Source organism: Pelophylax lessonae (genome assembly GCF_965119305.1).
Source record: "Pelophylax lessonae genome assembly, chromosome: 9".
Lineage (NCBI taxonomy): Eukaryota > Metazoa > Chordata > Amphibia > Anura > Ranidae > Pelophylax > Pelophylax lessonae.
The window spans coordinates 105,713,284-105,729,484 of NC_138776.1; the positions used below are offsets into that span (position 1 = coordinate 105,713,284).

The window sequence follows — 16,201 nt, forward strand, 5'->3', positions numbered from 1 at the left end:
GGAGGGAACAAGGGGAATGGGGTAAGCTTGAGAGAAAGAAAGAAAGGACATGAAAGGTGTGACAAGGAAGGATGCAGATGTAGACAAAGAAAGCTGTGAGGATAGGGTAATTAGGATAAAAAAGGTGTGTATACATGTAGTTACAGATATATGATACAACATATATTTTGTACTCTTTGTCTCTATGTACTCCAGGGCAAAAGGGATGCAAATGATATCTGATATTTAGTAAGTACTTACATTTTTACTTGTATTCTTATGCTTAGAGATGTCCTAATAATGGACTATCTCGATGGCTTGTTATTAAAAAAGGCCCAGGTAGGTCCGCGTCCAGCTGGCAAACAGCGACACGATTCCCTTACACTGAAGACAGGAGATAGAGACAAGGTATGTAAGTATTGCCTATATTAGCACCTAATGCAGACTGTGCTCGAGTGTGCAGCATACTACAGCTTTCTTTGTACGGAAACAGCAGTGTACTTACATGTAGCTACGTCCTCAGTTCATATCCCAGCCGCCATACCTTTTTCCCTGGTGGTTTCGTGGTTTATATAGGTCCCTCACACCGGCTGCTAATCAGCACAGGTGTTTGACGTCGGCCGCGGCGCACCGGAAGTGCGTCATCGGTCTCCGCCGGAAATGATGTTAAGACGGAACACATCTCCTATCGGAAGTGGGAGGAGCCCCAGAGAAGCGCTGAATGCTCACCAACAACCCGGAAGGGGTGGGTCATCGCCACCCTGTCGCCATCAGCTAGGCCCTCCCCCCACCGCGATAGTGTGCTGAAGTGTACCCAGAGGAGGTATCACACACTGTTGTAATGATGGGCATCCATGCAGTCAGCGCCAACATGGTCAAACAGCGCTACATATAGAAAACATATATACAGTACAGCATATGACAATCTTACATTTGAACAAATTAGTCATTATTCATTTCTATTTCTAACATGTAAAGATGTACATATTATTTTGTTATTCATTCAACGTTTTTTTCTTTTGATTAAACAAATCTTTATATTTTGTGTTAATTATCAAAGAGATAGAAGAATTCTAAAATTAAAAAGAAGAACCGCTCATCTCATGAGCGTTTGGGCAGACCATTAGTCAATCCTGGTTCGGTATTAATGCTAATATTTGATGAGGAGTTAGGTTATTAACCTATTTAGAGGGATTATCGACTTTAGAGGATATTGAGACAGTTATCCATATATTGAATGTTAGATTAAATATTAGGATTACACCCACAGTTTACAATCAAGTAAGTAGGTAATTAAGAAAAAGGAAGGGTTAATATATGCACTATCATATATTGTGGTATGGTGTCATCTTGTTTTGGAGGAGGGGGGGGGGGAGGGGAGGGGGGGAAGGGGGGAAAATAGGGGGGGGGGGAAAGGGGTCCAACTAGGATAAATTGATTTTTAAATTATCATCCGGCATCACAGCAGCAACCAGATTTTATAGTCATCTAGAGGAATGGTTTAAAGCTAAGGGCCTCATTGAGGCCTGGACTTGTGGTTGCCCTCAGGATATAGATCCATCTGGCCTCTCGTTGGAGTATAGTTTTGTCAAATTCACCGCCTCTAGGATCTTCTAAGATCCGTTCGAGGGCGGCGAATTTGACCACTCTGGTGTTGTTTTTGTGGTAGACACCAAGATGTCTTCCGATGGGTGTAGAGAGGAGGTTGTTTTTTCCGTACCCTATGTGTTCTTTTATGCGGCGCCAAAATTGTCTCTTCGTTTTTCCTATATAGTAGGCACCGCATTCGCAATACATAATGTATACGATGCCTATAGTTTGCCAATCTACATAGTGTTTTATCGCATGTAGTTGGTTATTGGGCAGATAAAAAGATTGGTTTTCATATATCCATTGGCAGAAGTCACAACTTCCACATTGCCAGGTACCTGTTATATTTTCTTCCTCTATACTCCTTTTATCCACAAAATGACTTTTGGTTACTCGGTCCTTGATTGATTTTGCCTTCCTATATGTTATTTCTGGATAGTCTTTTAGGTATTTACTCAAGATGTTGTCATTCTTAAGCAAATACCAGTGTTGTTGCAAAATGTTCCGGACTGTCTGATGCTGCTTGTGATATGGGGTGACAATACGAACATTATCTTCTGTGTTCTTAGTTTTTTTATTAAAAAGAAGTTCCTCCCTAGTTTTTTTGTATGCTCTATTAAAGGCCTTCCGTAATGTGGTGGTTGTATAGCCTCTCGCTAACAACCTATTACGTAGATTGTTGGCCTCCATTCTAAATTGTTTTTTTTACTTGAGCATATACGTCGCAATCGTAGATATTGGGAGTATGGTATACTACTCACTAGTTGTTTTGGATGGAAACTCTGTGCATGTAACACAGTGTTACCTGCCGTTGGTTTGCGGTATAATGTTGTCTCGATTTTCCCAATGTTTGTGATGGATATTGTTATATCCAAAAAAGGTATAGATGTATTATTTTTTTGATGAGTGAATTTGAGATTGTATTGATTTGTGTTTCAAGCATCAAGGAATCCTCGCAGATCCTCCTCTGGCCCCGTCCACAACATAAACACATCGTCTATGTAGCGGAGCCAGAGGAGGACGTGCGGAAGATGACCGGAAAGGCTGTCGTCAGAGAAAAGTGTCCGCTCCCACCCCCCCAGGTACAGGTTGGCATAGGACGGGGCACAAGACTTCTTGTGCCCCGTCCTATGCCAACCTGTACCTGGGGGGGTGGGAGCGGACTAGTGAGTAGTATACCATACTCCCAATATCTACGATTGCGACGTATATGCTCAAGTGAGAAACAATTTCGAATGGAGGCCAACAATCTACGTAATAGGTTGTTAGCGAGAGGCTATACAACCACCACATTACGGAAGGCCTTTAATAGAGCATACAAAAAAACTAGGGAGGAACTTCTCTTTAATAAAAAAAACTAACACAGAAGATAATGTTTGTATTGTCACCCCATATCACAAGCAGCATCAGACAGTCCAGAACATTTTGCAACAACACTGGTATTTGCTTAAGAATGACAACATCTTGAGTAAATACCTAAAAGACTATCCAGAAATAACATATAGGAAGGCAAAATCAATCAAGGACCGAGTAACCAAAAGTCATTTTGTGGATAAAAGGAGTATAGAGGAAGAAAATATAACAGGTACCTGGCAATGTGGAAGTTGTGACTTCTGCCAATGGATATATGAAAACCAATCTTTTTATCTGCCCAATAACCAACTACATGCGATAAAACACTATGTAGATTGGCAAACTATAGGCATCGTATACATTATGTATTGCGAATGCGGTGCCTACTATATAGGAAAAACGAAGAGACAATTTTGGCGCCGCATAAAAGAACACATAGGGTACGGAAAAAAACAACCTCCTCTCTACACCCATCGGAAGACATCTTGGTGTCTACCACAAAAACAACACCAGAGTGGTCAAATTCGCCGCCCTCGAACGGATCTTAGAAGATCCTAGAGGCGGTGAATTTGACAAAACTATACTCCAACGAGAGGCCAGATGGATCTATATCCTGAGGGCAACCACAAGTCCAGGCCTCAATGAGGCCCTTAGCTTTAAACCATTCCTCTAGATGACTATAAAATCTGGTTGCTGCTGTGATGTCGGATGATAATTTAAAAATCAATTTATCCTAGTTGGACCTCTTCCCCCCCCCCCCTATTTTCCCCCCTTCCCCCCCCCCTCCTCCAAAACAAGATGACAACATACCACAATATATGATAGTGCATATATTAACCCTTCCTTTTTCTTAATTACCTACTTACTTGATTGTAAACTGTGGGTGTAATCCTAATATTTAATCTAACATTCAATATATGGATAACTGTCTCAATATCCTCTAAAGTCGATAATCCCTCTAAATAGGTTAATAACCTAACTCATCATCAAATATTAGCATTAATACCGAACCAGGATTGACTAATGGTCTGCCCAAACGCTCATGAGATGAGCGGTTCTTCTTTTTAATTTTAGAATTCTTCTCTTTGATAATTAACACAAAATATAAAGATTTGTTTAATCAAAAGAAAAAAACATTGAATGAATAACAAAATAATATGTACAATTTTACATGTTAGAAATAGAAATGAATAATGACTAATTTGTTCAAATGTAAGATTGTCATATGCTGTACTGTATATATGTTTTCTATATGTAGCGCTGTTTGACCATGTTGGCGCTGACTGCATGGATGCCCATCATTACAACAGTGTGCGATACCTCCTCTGGGTACACTTCAGCACACTATCGCGGTGGGGGGAGGGCCTAGCTGATGGCGACAGGGTGGCGATGACCCACCCCTTCCGGGTTGTTGGTGAGCATTCAGCGCTTCTCTGGGGCTCCTCCCACTTCCGATAGGAGATGTGTTCCGTCTTAACATCATTTCCGGCGGAGACCGATGACGCACTTCCGGTGCGCCGCGGCCGACGTCAAACACCTGTGCTGATTAGCAGCCGGTGTGAGGGACCTATATAAACCACGAAACCACCAGGGAAAAAGGTATGGCGGCTGGGATATGAACTGAGGACGTAGCTACATGTAAGTACACTGCTGTTTCCGTACAAAGAAAGCTGTAGTATGCTGCACACTCGAGCACAGTCTGCATTAGGTGCTAATATAGGCAATACTTACATACCTTGTCTCTATCTCCTGTCTTCAGTGTAAGGGAATCGTGTCGCTGTTTGCCAGCTGGACGCGGACCTACCTGGGCCTTTTTTAATAACAAGCCATCGAGATAGTCCATTATTAGGACATCTCTAAGCATAAGAATACAAGTAAAAATGTAAGTACTTACTAAATATCAGATATCATTTGCATCCCTTTTGCCCTGGAGTACATAGAGACAAAGAGTACAAAATATATGTTGTATCATATATCTGTAACTACATGTATACACACCTTTTTTATCCTAATTACCCTATCCTCACAGCTTTCTTTGTCTACATCTGCATCCTTCCTTGTCACACCTTTCATGTCCTTTCTTTCTTTCTCTCAAGCTTACCCCATTCCCCTTGTTCCCTCCCTTCCCTTGCCTCCTTCCCTCTCTCCTGGATTCTTTTCCCACCCCTTTCCCCTTCCCTTCCTAGTTCCGTTTTGTACTTGTTTTTCTTTCTCATTTCTTTTTTTATTCTTTTTATTGGTGTGATACATCTACTTTACAGAATAGGATTAAATATACCTACTTATGTACTCCATTGTGGCAAAATGAAGATAAAAAATATATTATACCACAAATATCAAAAATTCACTAGAATATGAATATAAACATACTGTTCACATTCAGGTGTAACAAGCCCAATTGATCTACATACTACCCTCTACCCAGCCGTCCTATCTTTCCCTATATTCATCAATATTCCTCAAAAGGTAATTATGAATTATTATAGAATATCACACATAATATATGTTAGAATTAACCCTAAAAAAGAATTTTATATAATGTCATCTGATAAACTTACTAATCTAGGTGGTTATGGTCCAAGGTGGCCCCTTCCATCGAGCCTAGCCCCTGGTCGAACAGTATGATACACTGTAGTATAAGGAGGTGGGTCTATTCACTCTCTTTGTGTCCACGTGGTCATACAGTAACATGCATGCATATAGAACCAATTTATACGAAATGCTGTAAATGGATACATCTATATATGAAAAAGTAATATGATATATTTTCTGTTTTATCAAGAGGTTACTCAACTATCTGAGGTCCTGAGGAAGCGTAAATGCGAAACGCGTTGACCCTATCAGATTTGTATAAACAACTGTAACCCTCATCAATTGTCAACAATGTTTGTATACTACTTCTTGAATGTATAGGAAAGTATATTCATGTTAATGTTCATCTAAACAATTTTTGTTGTATGTTTTAAACTTTTCTAATAAATGTAATTATTTTAAATAATAAGTGTGCTTACTCAGCGTGTGCCTTGAAAGTCCGCCTCAATATATGTTTGGACAACCTACGTTGTACCATCCATTTTTTCTTTGTTCTTTCATTTTCTTTATTTTAAGTCATTTAAATTAGTTTTATTTAATATTTTATAGATTATAACATAACATTTCTTCATATTTAGTTTGAACAACAGTGACACCTTCAGGTCAATCAACAAAAACACAACTGCAAGGAAAAGGAATTGCCTTTTGAATATTACAAACTACCTTTTTCTAGCAATACCCGGGTATCAGACATGAGCATTTACAGTTACTTGTATATTTAAATCATATGCATGTATTCTTTATGCATTACATTGACAAAAAAAAAAAAAAAAAAAACCCTAGTTATCTGCAGCAACTGCCAGCATTGCAGAGCTCTTAGGGGCTAATTTACTAAAACTGGAGCAGACACATTCTGGAAGAGCTCTGCATAGGAACCAACCAATCAGCTTCTAGCTTTAGTGTGTTCAGTTAAAGTGGTAGTAAAGATCTTTAATGATTTATACCTACAGGTAAGCATATAATAAGGTAATAATAGGTACAGTAAATATCTCTTCAATCTCTCATGCACTGTTTAGGAGATATTTACTTTAGCAGCGCCAGAAAGAGCCGTGCCGCAGCCATGACTTCCCCGTGGCTTGGCCAAATATCAGCAGCCTGCTAACCATGGAAGGAAGAGCAAGTGAAGTTGGAAGCCCTGGGGAGCCATGAAAGTGCTGCACTAAGAGGGCTTTGTTTTCAGGTAGGTCTTTCATAATGTGCTAGTATGTGATGCATACTAGCACATTATGCTCTTCGCTTGCAGGGAGAGGAATTTTTTGTTTTCTTTTTTGCAGTTTACTACCGCTCTAGGTTTTCAAAGTGAACACTATAAGTGGATTAGTTACTATGCACAGCTGGTCCAGTCTTAGCAAATTCACTTTTTGGAATATTCTATATTTTAAAAATAAACACCAGTTACCTCTTTGGTATCCCAAACCTCAGCTCCATCACTATACAGCACAATTAGCTTGTGGTTCCCTTTTCCTGGAGCAAATCGGATTTTCCGCACACAGTTTCGGTGTGTAGGTACTCCCCTAAAATAAATGAGAGCATATCAAATTGCTCACAGCTTAGCACACATTACAATGCATGATAGCTATCACAGCATGCTTACAAAGGTCACTTATCCCATTAACCCACTTACAACATTACATTTAGTACCAGGCAGCAATAAAAGGCACTAACTGCTGATGAATTTTAATTAGAAATGAATCTGGGTGAACAGATGCATTACAGATCAATGGGTTTTTCCTCAGCTTTCAGGATAACACATATTTGTAGATTTTAATCAGAGGCTTGTTCAACATAAAGCACCACATTAAACAAGATACAATAATGTGCCTTAACAATTACCATGATAAATACACATTTAATGTCTTAGGCTACATTCACACCTGAGCGTAGCGTTTTTCGCGCGTTTTTTACCGCGATTTTACCGCGATTTTTGCGGCGTTTTTTACAGCGATTTTACCGCGATTTTTGTGCAGGCGTTTTTAGATTGAATAGAGATCAATGGAAAACGCCTGTAATCTGCCCAAAAAGAAGCTCATGTACTTTTTTGAGCGTTGGGCGTTTTGTATACAGCGTCAAAACGCTCAGATGTGAACAGGGGCCATTGAAATGAATAGGATTTGTCTTGTTGGGCGTTTTGAGAGCTGATCCTAGAGCAGAAAAACGCCCCAAAAACGCCCCAAAACGCCTACATGTGAACGGAGCCTTAGAGTTTAGGCTCAGTTTTAAATCACATGGATGCTGCATCATAATAGGTATTACATACGAAAGGGTTTTCTTTCACAATGTTTTTATTATGAAAAAAAGTTTGTATACAGAGGAAACAGTCAACAGACATCAGTGTCAGAAATGATAGCGAACGTTAGACCAGATCATCCATATCACAATCAAATGGGTCTTTTAGCCCCGGTTCACACTTATGCGATGCGGGAAGGCTGCGAATTCGCAGCCTATTCCCGCATCGCAAACGCACCCCCGGCAGTTCACACTGCCATATGCGATACTCTGGGGGTGTCAATGTAATCTTAACGACACCCCCAGTTTGATCGCATATCGCAGTGCGATCTTGCAGTTCGCACAGGATCGAATCGCACAAGTGTGAACCGCTGTGCGATCCGATCCTGATGAAAAAGGTCCTGTGCGAGTTTGCTGCGGGTGCGGTGCGAATTTAGCCATACAAAGTGTATGGCTAAACTCGCACCGCACAGCCGATTGCATGTAATGAAGGAGCAGTGCGCTCCGACATTACATGCGAACGCCGCAGCCGCAGTAATGTGAACCGGCTCTTATAGACCATAATCAACAAACCGTAACAGCAGCAGAGTGCCAATGGGACAGCACGCTACGCTAAGTAGAGGTACGGCTCTTAGGGTTTGGCTTTTTTTCTGAACTCTCACTGGAGCGCTGGGCTGTTGAGGGTGCAGGAGCGGCTGGCTCAGGCTCTCAGCGGCTTGCAGCAAGGCTGAGCCGGGTGCCGGCCCAGGCATTTGGGCGGATTCTGACTTCATTATCACGATCTTGCCCAAGCCTGGACCGGCTCTGACTTCAGCCTGCTGTCTGCTGAAAACGGGTCACAGGAGTGCAGAACTAACTGCACTTCTGTGATCCACAGAAGTACAGCCAAGCGAGCTTTGGCTGTGCTTCTCCTTTAAATACCCAGAAAATAGGCACTAATGAAAGGGTTTTCATGCCAGTTGGAACCCTCAAATTGCTCCCTTTTCATAAAAAGAAAAAAAAAAAAATCTGTTTGGTTGCTTTGTGTAACAAGAATACTCTTTTCCACTTTAACAAGGTCCACTGTGCTGCTGCTAAGTGGGTCCCTAACATGTGGCCATTTTTTTATAGCTATACCTCATTTGAAAAAAATCAAAGCTGGCAAGCAGCAATCTTAGGTTGTATAAATTATGTACAAGCTGCCATAATGTAGCTTTCATGTTCACACATAAAAAAAGTGTCAAAAGTGTCAGTTAGGTGTCTGATTTGTCCGCAGCAATATTGCAGTCCCACTATAAGTTGGTGATCGCCGCCATTACCAGTGAACAAAAAAACAAACAAAAAAACAATTGCATAAATATATTCCATAGTTTGTAGACGCTATCATTTTTGCGCAAACCAATCAATATACGCTTGTTGGGATTTTTTTTTTACCAAAAACATGTAGCAGAATATATATTCGCCTAAATCGATGAAGAAATTTAATTTTTCTTTACATTTTTTATTGGAGCATAAAATGTTTTTGTTTATAGCGCAAAAAATTAAAGCCGCAGAGGTGATAAAATACCACCAAAATAAAAAAAAACTCTTTGTAGGGAAAAAAGGACATACGGTACATTTTATCTTGGTACAGTGTTGCACGACCGCGCAACTGTCAGTTAAAGTAACGCAGTGCCATATCGCAAAAAATGCCCTGCTCAGGAAGGGGGTAAATCTTCTGGAGGTAAAGTAGTTAAGGGCCACTTATAACTGACATGTCTGTTTTTGGTGAGTATGGTCATCGGAAAAAAAAAAAAAAGTCAGGTTAAAAAAAACAAAAAAAAACAAATTTAGATTTAAAATCATCATTACCATATTTTTACAAATCAGCTGTGCTTCAAATATATACTGTAGACAGATTTACGGTGCATCTGGAAAAAAAGCTTGCTTGGGAGGTCCTGCAAAGAAGAATGAGAGAAACTGCCCAAAAATGTGTGTGCCAAGCTTGTAGCATCATAATACTTGAGGCTGTAATTGATGCCAAAGGTGCTGCAACAAAGTACTGAGCAAAGGCAGTGAATACTTATGTACATGGGATTTTTTTCATTTTTAATAAATTTGCAAATATTTCAAACAAAATTCTTTCACGTGGTCTATATGGGGTATTGTTTGTATGAAATTTGAGGAAAAGAATGAATTTAATCAATTTTGTAATATGGCTTTAACATAAAATGTGGAAAAAGTGAAGCGCTGTGAATACTTTCCGGATGCACTGTACATTATTTCCATTCCTGAGTGATGAAATAATAATTCCTCTTACCTGGACATACGTCCTTTTAGGTCCCAGAAGTTTAGGTTCCCATCAACATCTCCCAAAACCAAGATATCACCTTTCCAGGCAATGCATGAAATGCTCCCCATACTGCCCTGCACAATACAAACAAAATTCTGCTAAATTCAAAACTGCTGAAAAACAGATATATCAATTACTCTATAAAGGGGGAGGGGGGAGAGAGAGGGAAGGGAGGGGAATGTAGGGGGGGGGGAGGAAGGGGAGGGAAAGGGAATGGGGGGGTAGAGAGGAAAGGGAATGGGGGGGTAGAGAGGAGAGGGGAAGGGGGAGAGAGAGGAGAGGGGAAGGGGGAGAGAGAGAGGAGAGGGGAAGGGGGAGAGAGAGAGGAGAGGGGAAGGGGGAGAGAGAGAGGAGAGGGGAAGGGGGAGAGAGAGAGGAGAGGAGAGGGGAAGGGGGAGAGAGAGAGAGGAGAGGAGAGGGGAAGGGGGAGAGAGAGCTTTTAACATTAAAAAGGACCTTTCTGGGTAAAAGTAATTATTTTGCTGCAGGCAGCATTTCCTCAGTCTCCCTCTCCAAGTACTAACGTTTTATGGTGACTTTTTACTCACAAGGTGACAAAATGTGTAAATATAGCCAAGGAAAAACATACAAATGTACAGGGAGCAGATTTATAGGATTGTGTTATCTGTGGGCCTGTGTCCTAGTCCAGTAAGTGAATGCTGGCATGTATCAAGCCCTGAAAAAAGATGGCCCTGTCCTGAGGCGGAAAGAAAGATGAAGGCATTTTCTGAGTATTGTAATCTTTCTGCCATGTAAAAAGAAATACCTAAAGTAGTATTACACTTTAAAACCCGCAGCATGCATGAATTTACCATATAAAATAAATATAAATACAGTATCTCACAGAAGTGAGTACACCCCTAACATTTTTGTAAATATTTTATATCTTTTCATGTGACAACACTGAAGAAATTACACTTTTGCTACAATGTAAAGTAGTGACTGCACAGCTTGTATAACAGTGTAAATTTGCTGTTCCCTCAAAATAACTCAACACAGCCATTAATGTCTAAACCGCTGGCAACAAAAGTGAGTACACCCTTAAGTTAAAATGTCCAAATTGGGCCCAATTAGCCATTTTCCCTCCCCAATGCCATGTAACTTGTTAGTGTTACAAGGTCTCAGGTGTGAATGGGGAACAGGTGTGTTAAATTGGTCACTGGAAGTTCCACGTGGCACCTCATGGCAAAGAACTCTGAGGATCTGAAATAAAGAATTGTTGCTCTACATAAAGTTGGCCTAGGCCTATAAGAAGATTGCCAAGACCCTGAAACTGAGCTGCAGCATGGTGGCCAAGACCACACAGCGGTTTACCAGGACTGGTTCCACTCAGAACAGCCCTCGCCATGGTCGACCAAAGAGGTTGAGTGCACGTGTTCAGCGTCATATCCAGAGGTTGTCTTTGGGAAATAGATGTATGAGTGCTGCCAGCATTGCTTCAGAGGTTGAAGGGGTGGGTGGGTCAGCCTGTAGGTGCTCAGGCCATAGGCCGCACACTGCATCAAAGTGGTCCGCATGGCTGTCGTCTCAGAAGGAAGCCTCTTCTAAAGATTATACACAAGAAAGCCCGCAAACAGTTTGCTGAAGACAAGCAGACCAAGGACATGGATTACTGGAACAATGTCCTGTGGTCAGATAAGACCAAGATACATTTATTTGGTTCAGATGGTGTCAAGCATGTGTGGCGGCAACCAGGTGAGGAGTACAAAGACAAGTATGTCTTGCCTACAGTCAAGCATCTGGGGCTGCATGAGTGCTGCCGCCACTGGAGAGCTACAGTTCATTGAGGGAACTATGAATGCCATCATGTACTGACATACTGAAGCAGAGCATGATCCCCTTCCTTCAGAGACTGGGTCGCAGGGCGGTATTCCAACATGATAACGACCCCAAACACACCTTCAAGACGACCACTGCCTTGCTAAAGAAGCTGAGGGTAAAGGTGATGGACTGGCAAAGCATTTTTCCAGACCTAAACCCTATTGAGCATCTGTGGGGCATCCTCAAACGGGAGGTGGAGGAGAGCAAGGTGTCTAACATCCACCAGCTCCGTGATGTTGTCATGGAGGAGTGGAAGAGGACTCCAGTGACAACCTGTGAAGCTCTGGTGAACTCCATGCCCAAGAGGGTTAAGGCAGTGCGGTAAAATAATGGTGGCCACACAAAATATTGACATTTTGGGCCTAATCTGGACATTTCCACTTAGGGGTGTACTCACTTTTGTTGCCAGCGTTTTAGACATTAATGGCTGTGTGTTGAGTTATTTTGAGGGAACAGCAAATTTACACTGTTATACAAACGACACTCACTACTTTACATTGTAGCAAAGAGTCATTTATTCAGTGTAGTCACATGAAAAGATATAATAAAAATGTGAGGGGTGTAGTCACTTTTGGGAGATATTATATATATTTTTTTTTTTTTTTGCATTAATGTTTTATACTTCATAACACTAAGCATCTTAAACATACAAACTAAATTTTTCAATCATGACTATACATATTAAAAACGCTCGCAGAGGTTAGGGAAGTTTTGAGGTCTTTCTCTAGTCTGCTGCATTCCCATGAGCATCATAAGACTGAATGCTCACACTTTGCTAATGTGCCGCTGACCCAGCGGATATAACGTTAGCACAATATACGACAGCGATTACAGCACATCCATGCCATAAAAGTGCCAATACCTGCTCAACAATATATGATTCAGGAAGCTCTAAAGAAAACATTATCGTCACAAGTAATCTCACCAATAGCTCCATTATGGGAAGAGAAGTAGCAGCAGACCATAGAAGAGGAGCTGCATGAGGACAAGGACAGTGAAGAATATGTTACTAACACAGACATTATTCCACTTTTGCAGCCAAACTTGGATAACACCTACTTTATATTTGTTACATAGTCCATTCACATAGCATAACCTTAAATAAACTGCTCAAAAAAAAAGGAAAGGAACGCTTTTTAGTCAGAGTATAGCATCAAGTCAATTAAACTCCTGGGATATTAATCTGGTTAGTTAAGTAGCAGAGGGGGTTGTTAATCAGCTTCATCTGCTTTGCCGTTAATGAAATTAACAGGTGCACTAGATGGGCAACAATGAGATGACCTCTAAAACAGGAATGGTTTTACAGGTGGAGGCCACTAACGTTTTTTTTCCATACTCATTTCTAACAGTTTTCACTAGTTTTGCATTTAGCTAGGATCAGTGTAACAGCTAGTAGCATGAGACGATACCTGGACCTATAGAGGTTGCACAGGCAGTCCAACTCCTCCAGGATGACACATCAATACATGCCATTGCCATAAGGTTTGCTGTGTTTCCCACCACAGTCTCAAGACCACGAAGGAGATTCCAGGAGACAGGCAGTTACTCTAGGAGAGCTATACTGGACTGTAGAAGGTTCTTAACCCATTAGCAGGACTGGTATCTGCTCGTTAGTGTAAGGAGGAACAGGATGAGCACTGCAAGAGCCTACAAAATGGCCTCCAGTGAGTGGGCCATGTGCTCGCTGCCAGGCACCATGGAGCTTGATTGGAATTTGCCATTGAACACCAGAATTGGCAGGTCTGCCACTGGCGCCCTGTGCTTTTCACAGGTGAGAGCAGGTTCACCCTGAGCACATGTGACAGATGTGAAAAGGTCTGGAGAAGCCGTTGAGAACGATATGCTGCCTGTTACATCGTTAAGCATGATCGGTTTGGTGGTGGGTCAGTGATGGTCTGGGGAGGCATATCCATGGAGGGATGAACAGACCTCTACAGGCTAGACAATGGCACCCTGACTGCGATTAGGTATCAGGATGAAATCCTTGGACCCATTGTCAGATCCTACACTGGTGCATTGGTTCCCATGTTCCTCCTGGTGCACGACAATGTCCGATCTTATGTGGCGAGAATATGCAACCAGTTTCTGGAGGATGAAGGAATTGATACCACTGAATAGCCCCCACGCTCGCCTGACCTAAATTCAATAGAACACCTCTAGGATATTTTGTTTTGGTCCATCCAACGCCACCAGGTTGCACCTCAGTCTGTTCAGGAGCTCAGTGATGCCCTGGTCCAGATCTGTGAGAGAATATCCCAGGACACCCTCAGTCACCTCATTAGGAGCATGCCCTGATGTTGTCAGGCATGTACAGTGGGTACGAAAAGTATTCAGACCCTCTTAAATTTTTCACTCTTTGTTATATTGCAGCCATTTGCTAAAATCATTTAGGTTCATTCTTCTTCCTCATGAATGTACACATAGCACCCCATACTGACAGAAAAACACAGAATTGTTGACATTGTTGCAGATTTATTAAAAAAGAAAAACTGAAATATCACATGGTCCTAAGTATTCAGACCCTTTGCTGTGACACTCATATTTAACTCTGGTGCTTTCCATTTCTTCTGATCATCCTTGAGATGTTTCTACACCTTCATTTGAGTCCAGCTGTGTTTGATTATACTGATTGGACTTGATTAGGAAAGCCACACACCTGTCTATAAAAGACCTTCCAGATCAAAATGCATGTCAGAGCAAATGAGCATCATGAGGTCAAAGGAACTGCCTGAAGAGCTCAGAGACAGAATTGTGGCAAGGCACAGATCTGGCCAAGGCTACAAAAAGATTTCTGCTGCACTTAGGTTCCTAAGAGCACAGTGGCCTCCATAACCCTCAAATGGAAGACGTTTGGGACGACCAGAACCCTTCCTAGAGCTGGCCGTCCGGCCAAACTGAGCTATCAGGCGAGAAGAGCCTTGGTGAGAGAGGTAAAGAAGAACCCAAAGATCACTGTGGCTGAGCTCCAGAGATGCAGTCAGGAGATGGGAGAAAGTTGTAGAAAGTCAACCATCACTGCAGCCCTCCACCAGTCGGGGCTTTATGGCAGAGTGGCCCGACAGAAGCTTCTCCTCAGTGTAAGACACATGAAAGCCCGCATGGAGTTTGCTAAAAAAACACCTGAAGGACTCCAAGATGGTGAGAAATAAGATTCTCTGGTCTGATGAGACCAAAATAGAACTTTTTGGCCTTAATTCTAAGCGGTATGTGTGGAGAAAACAAGGCACTGCTCATCACCTGTCCAATACAGTCCCAACAGTGAAGCATGGTGGTGGCAGCATCATGCTGTGGGGGTGTTTTTCAGCTACAGGGACAGGACGACTGATTGCAATCGAGGGAAAGATGAATGCGGCCAAGTACAGGGATATCCTGGACAAAAACCTTCTCCAGAATGCTCTGGACCTCAGACTAGGCCGAAGGTTTACCTTCCAACAAGACAATGACCCTAAGCACACAGCTAAATAACGAAGGAGTGGCTTCACAACAACTCCGTGACTGTTCTTGAATGGCCCAGCCAGAGCCCTGACTTAAACCCAGTTGAGCATCTCTGGAGAGACCTAAAAATGGCTGTCCACCAACGTTTACCATCCAACCTGACAGAACTGGAGAGGATCTGCAAGGAGGAATGGCAGAGGATCCCCAAATCCAGGTGTGAAAGACTTGTTGCATCTTTCCCAAAAAGACTCCTGGCTGTATTAGATCAAAAGGGGGCTTCTACTAAATACTAAGCAAAGGGTCTGAATACTTAGGACCATGTGATATTTCAGTTTTTCTTTTTTAATAAATCTGCAACAATGTCAACAATTCTGTGTTTTTCTGTCAGTATGGGGTGCTATGTGTACATTCATGAGGAAGAAGAATGAACCTAAATGATTTTAGCAAATGGCTGCAATATAACAAAGAGTGAAAAATTTAAGGGGGTCTGAATACTTTTCGTACCCACTGTATACAAGTACATGGGGGGCCATACAAACTACTGAGGAGTAGGACCATTATGAGTTGCTGCAATGAAATTTTATCATCTATCATTTTAGACATCCAGCATGATATTTTTCCCCATTGAGATCGGATGTGTTTTCAGTGTTAATTTAGAGCAGTGTATATATTTAAAAATTGCTGCTTACCTTTGTACGTGCTCTTTTCTGAAAACTCCAGGACTGAAAAATCCAACTAGTTCTCCCTTTCTATGTATGTTATTGAGGGAGCCGGGAGTTGTGTTTGCTAAAATTAACCCTGTCTGTGCTGTGCTGGCATATTTCATTACATATGGAGGGCTGTCTCTTATTACAAATGGTAAAAGATCTCAGGATTTGGTGGTACCTTGTGTGA

The 16,201-nt window shown here is 41.7% G+C and overlaps 1 protein-coding gene across 1 annotated transcript in view; it reads right to left on the bottom strand.

The window, feature by feature from the left end:
- Positions 1-16,201, bottom strand: part of WDR11 (WD repeat domain 11) — a 190,947-nt gene that overhangs the window by 59,872 nt on the left and 114,874 nt on the right. The window contains exons 17-18 of the mRNA XM_082269198.1: positions 10,019-10,125; positions 6,914-7,028 (exon numbers count right to left, since the gene is read on the bottom strand). Of these exons, the coding sequence (XP_082125324.1) occupies positions 6,914-7,028; positions 10,019-10,125 (222 nt within the window). The remainder of the gene's footprint in view (positions 1-6,913; positions 7,029-10,018; positions 10,126-16,201) is intronic.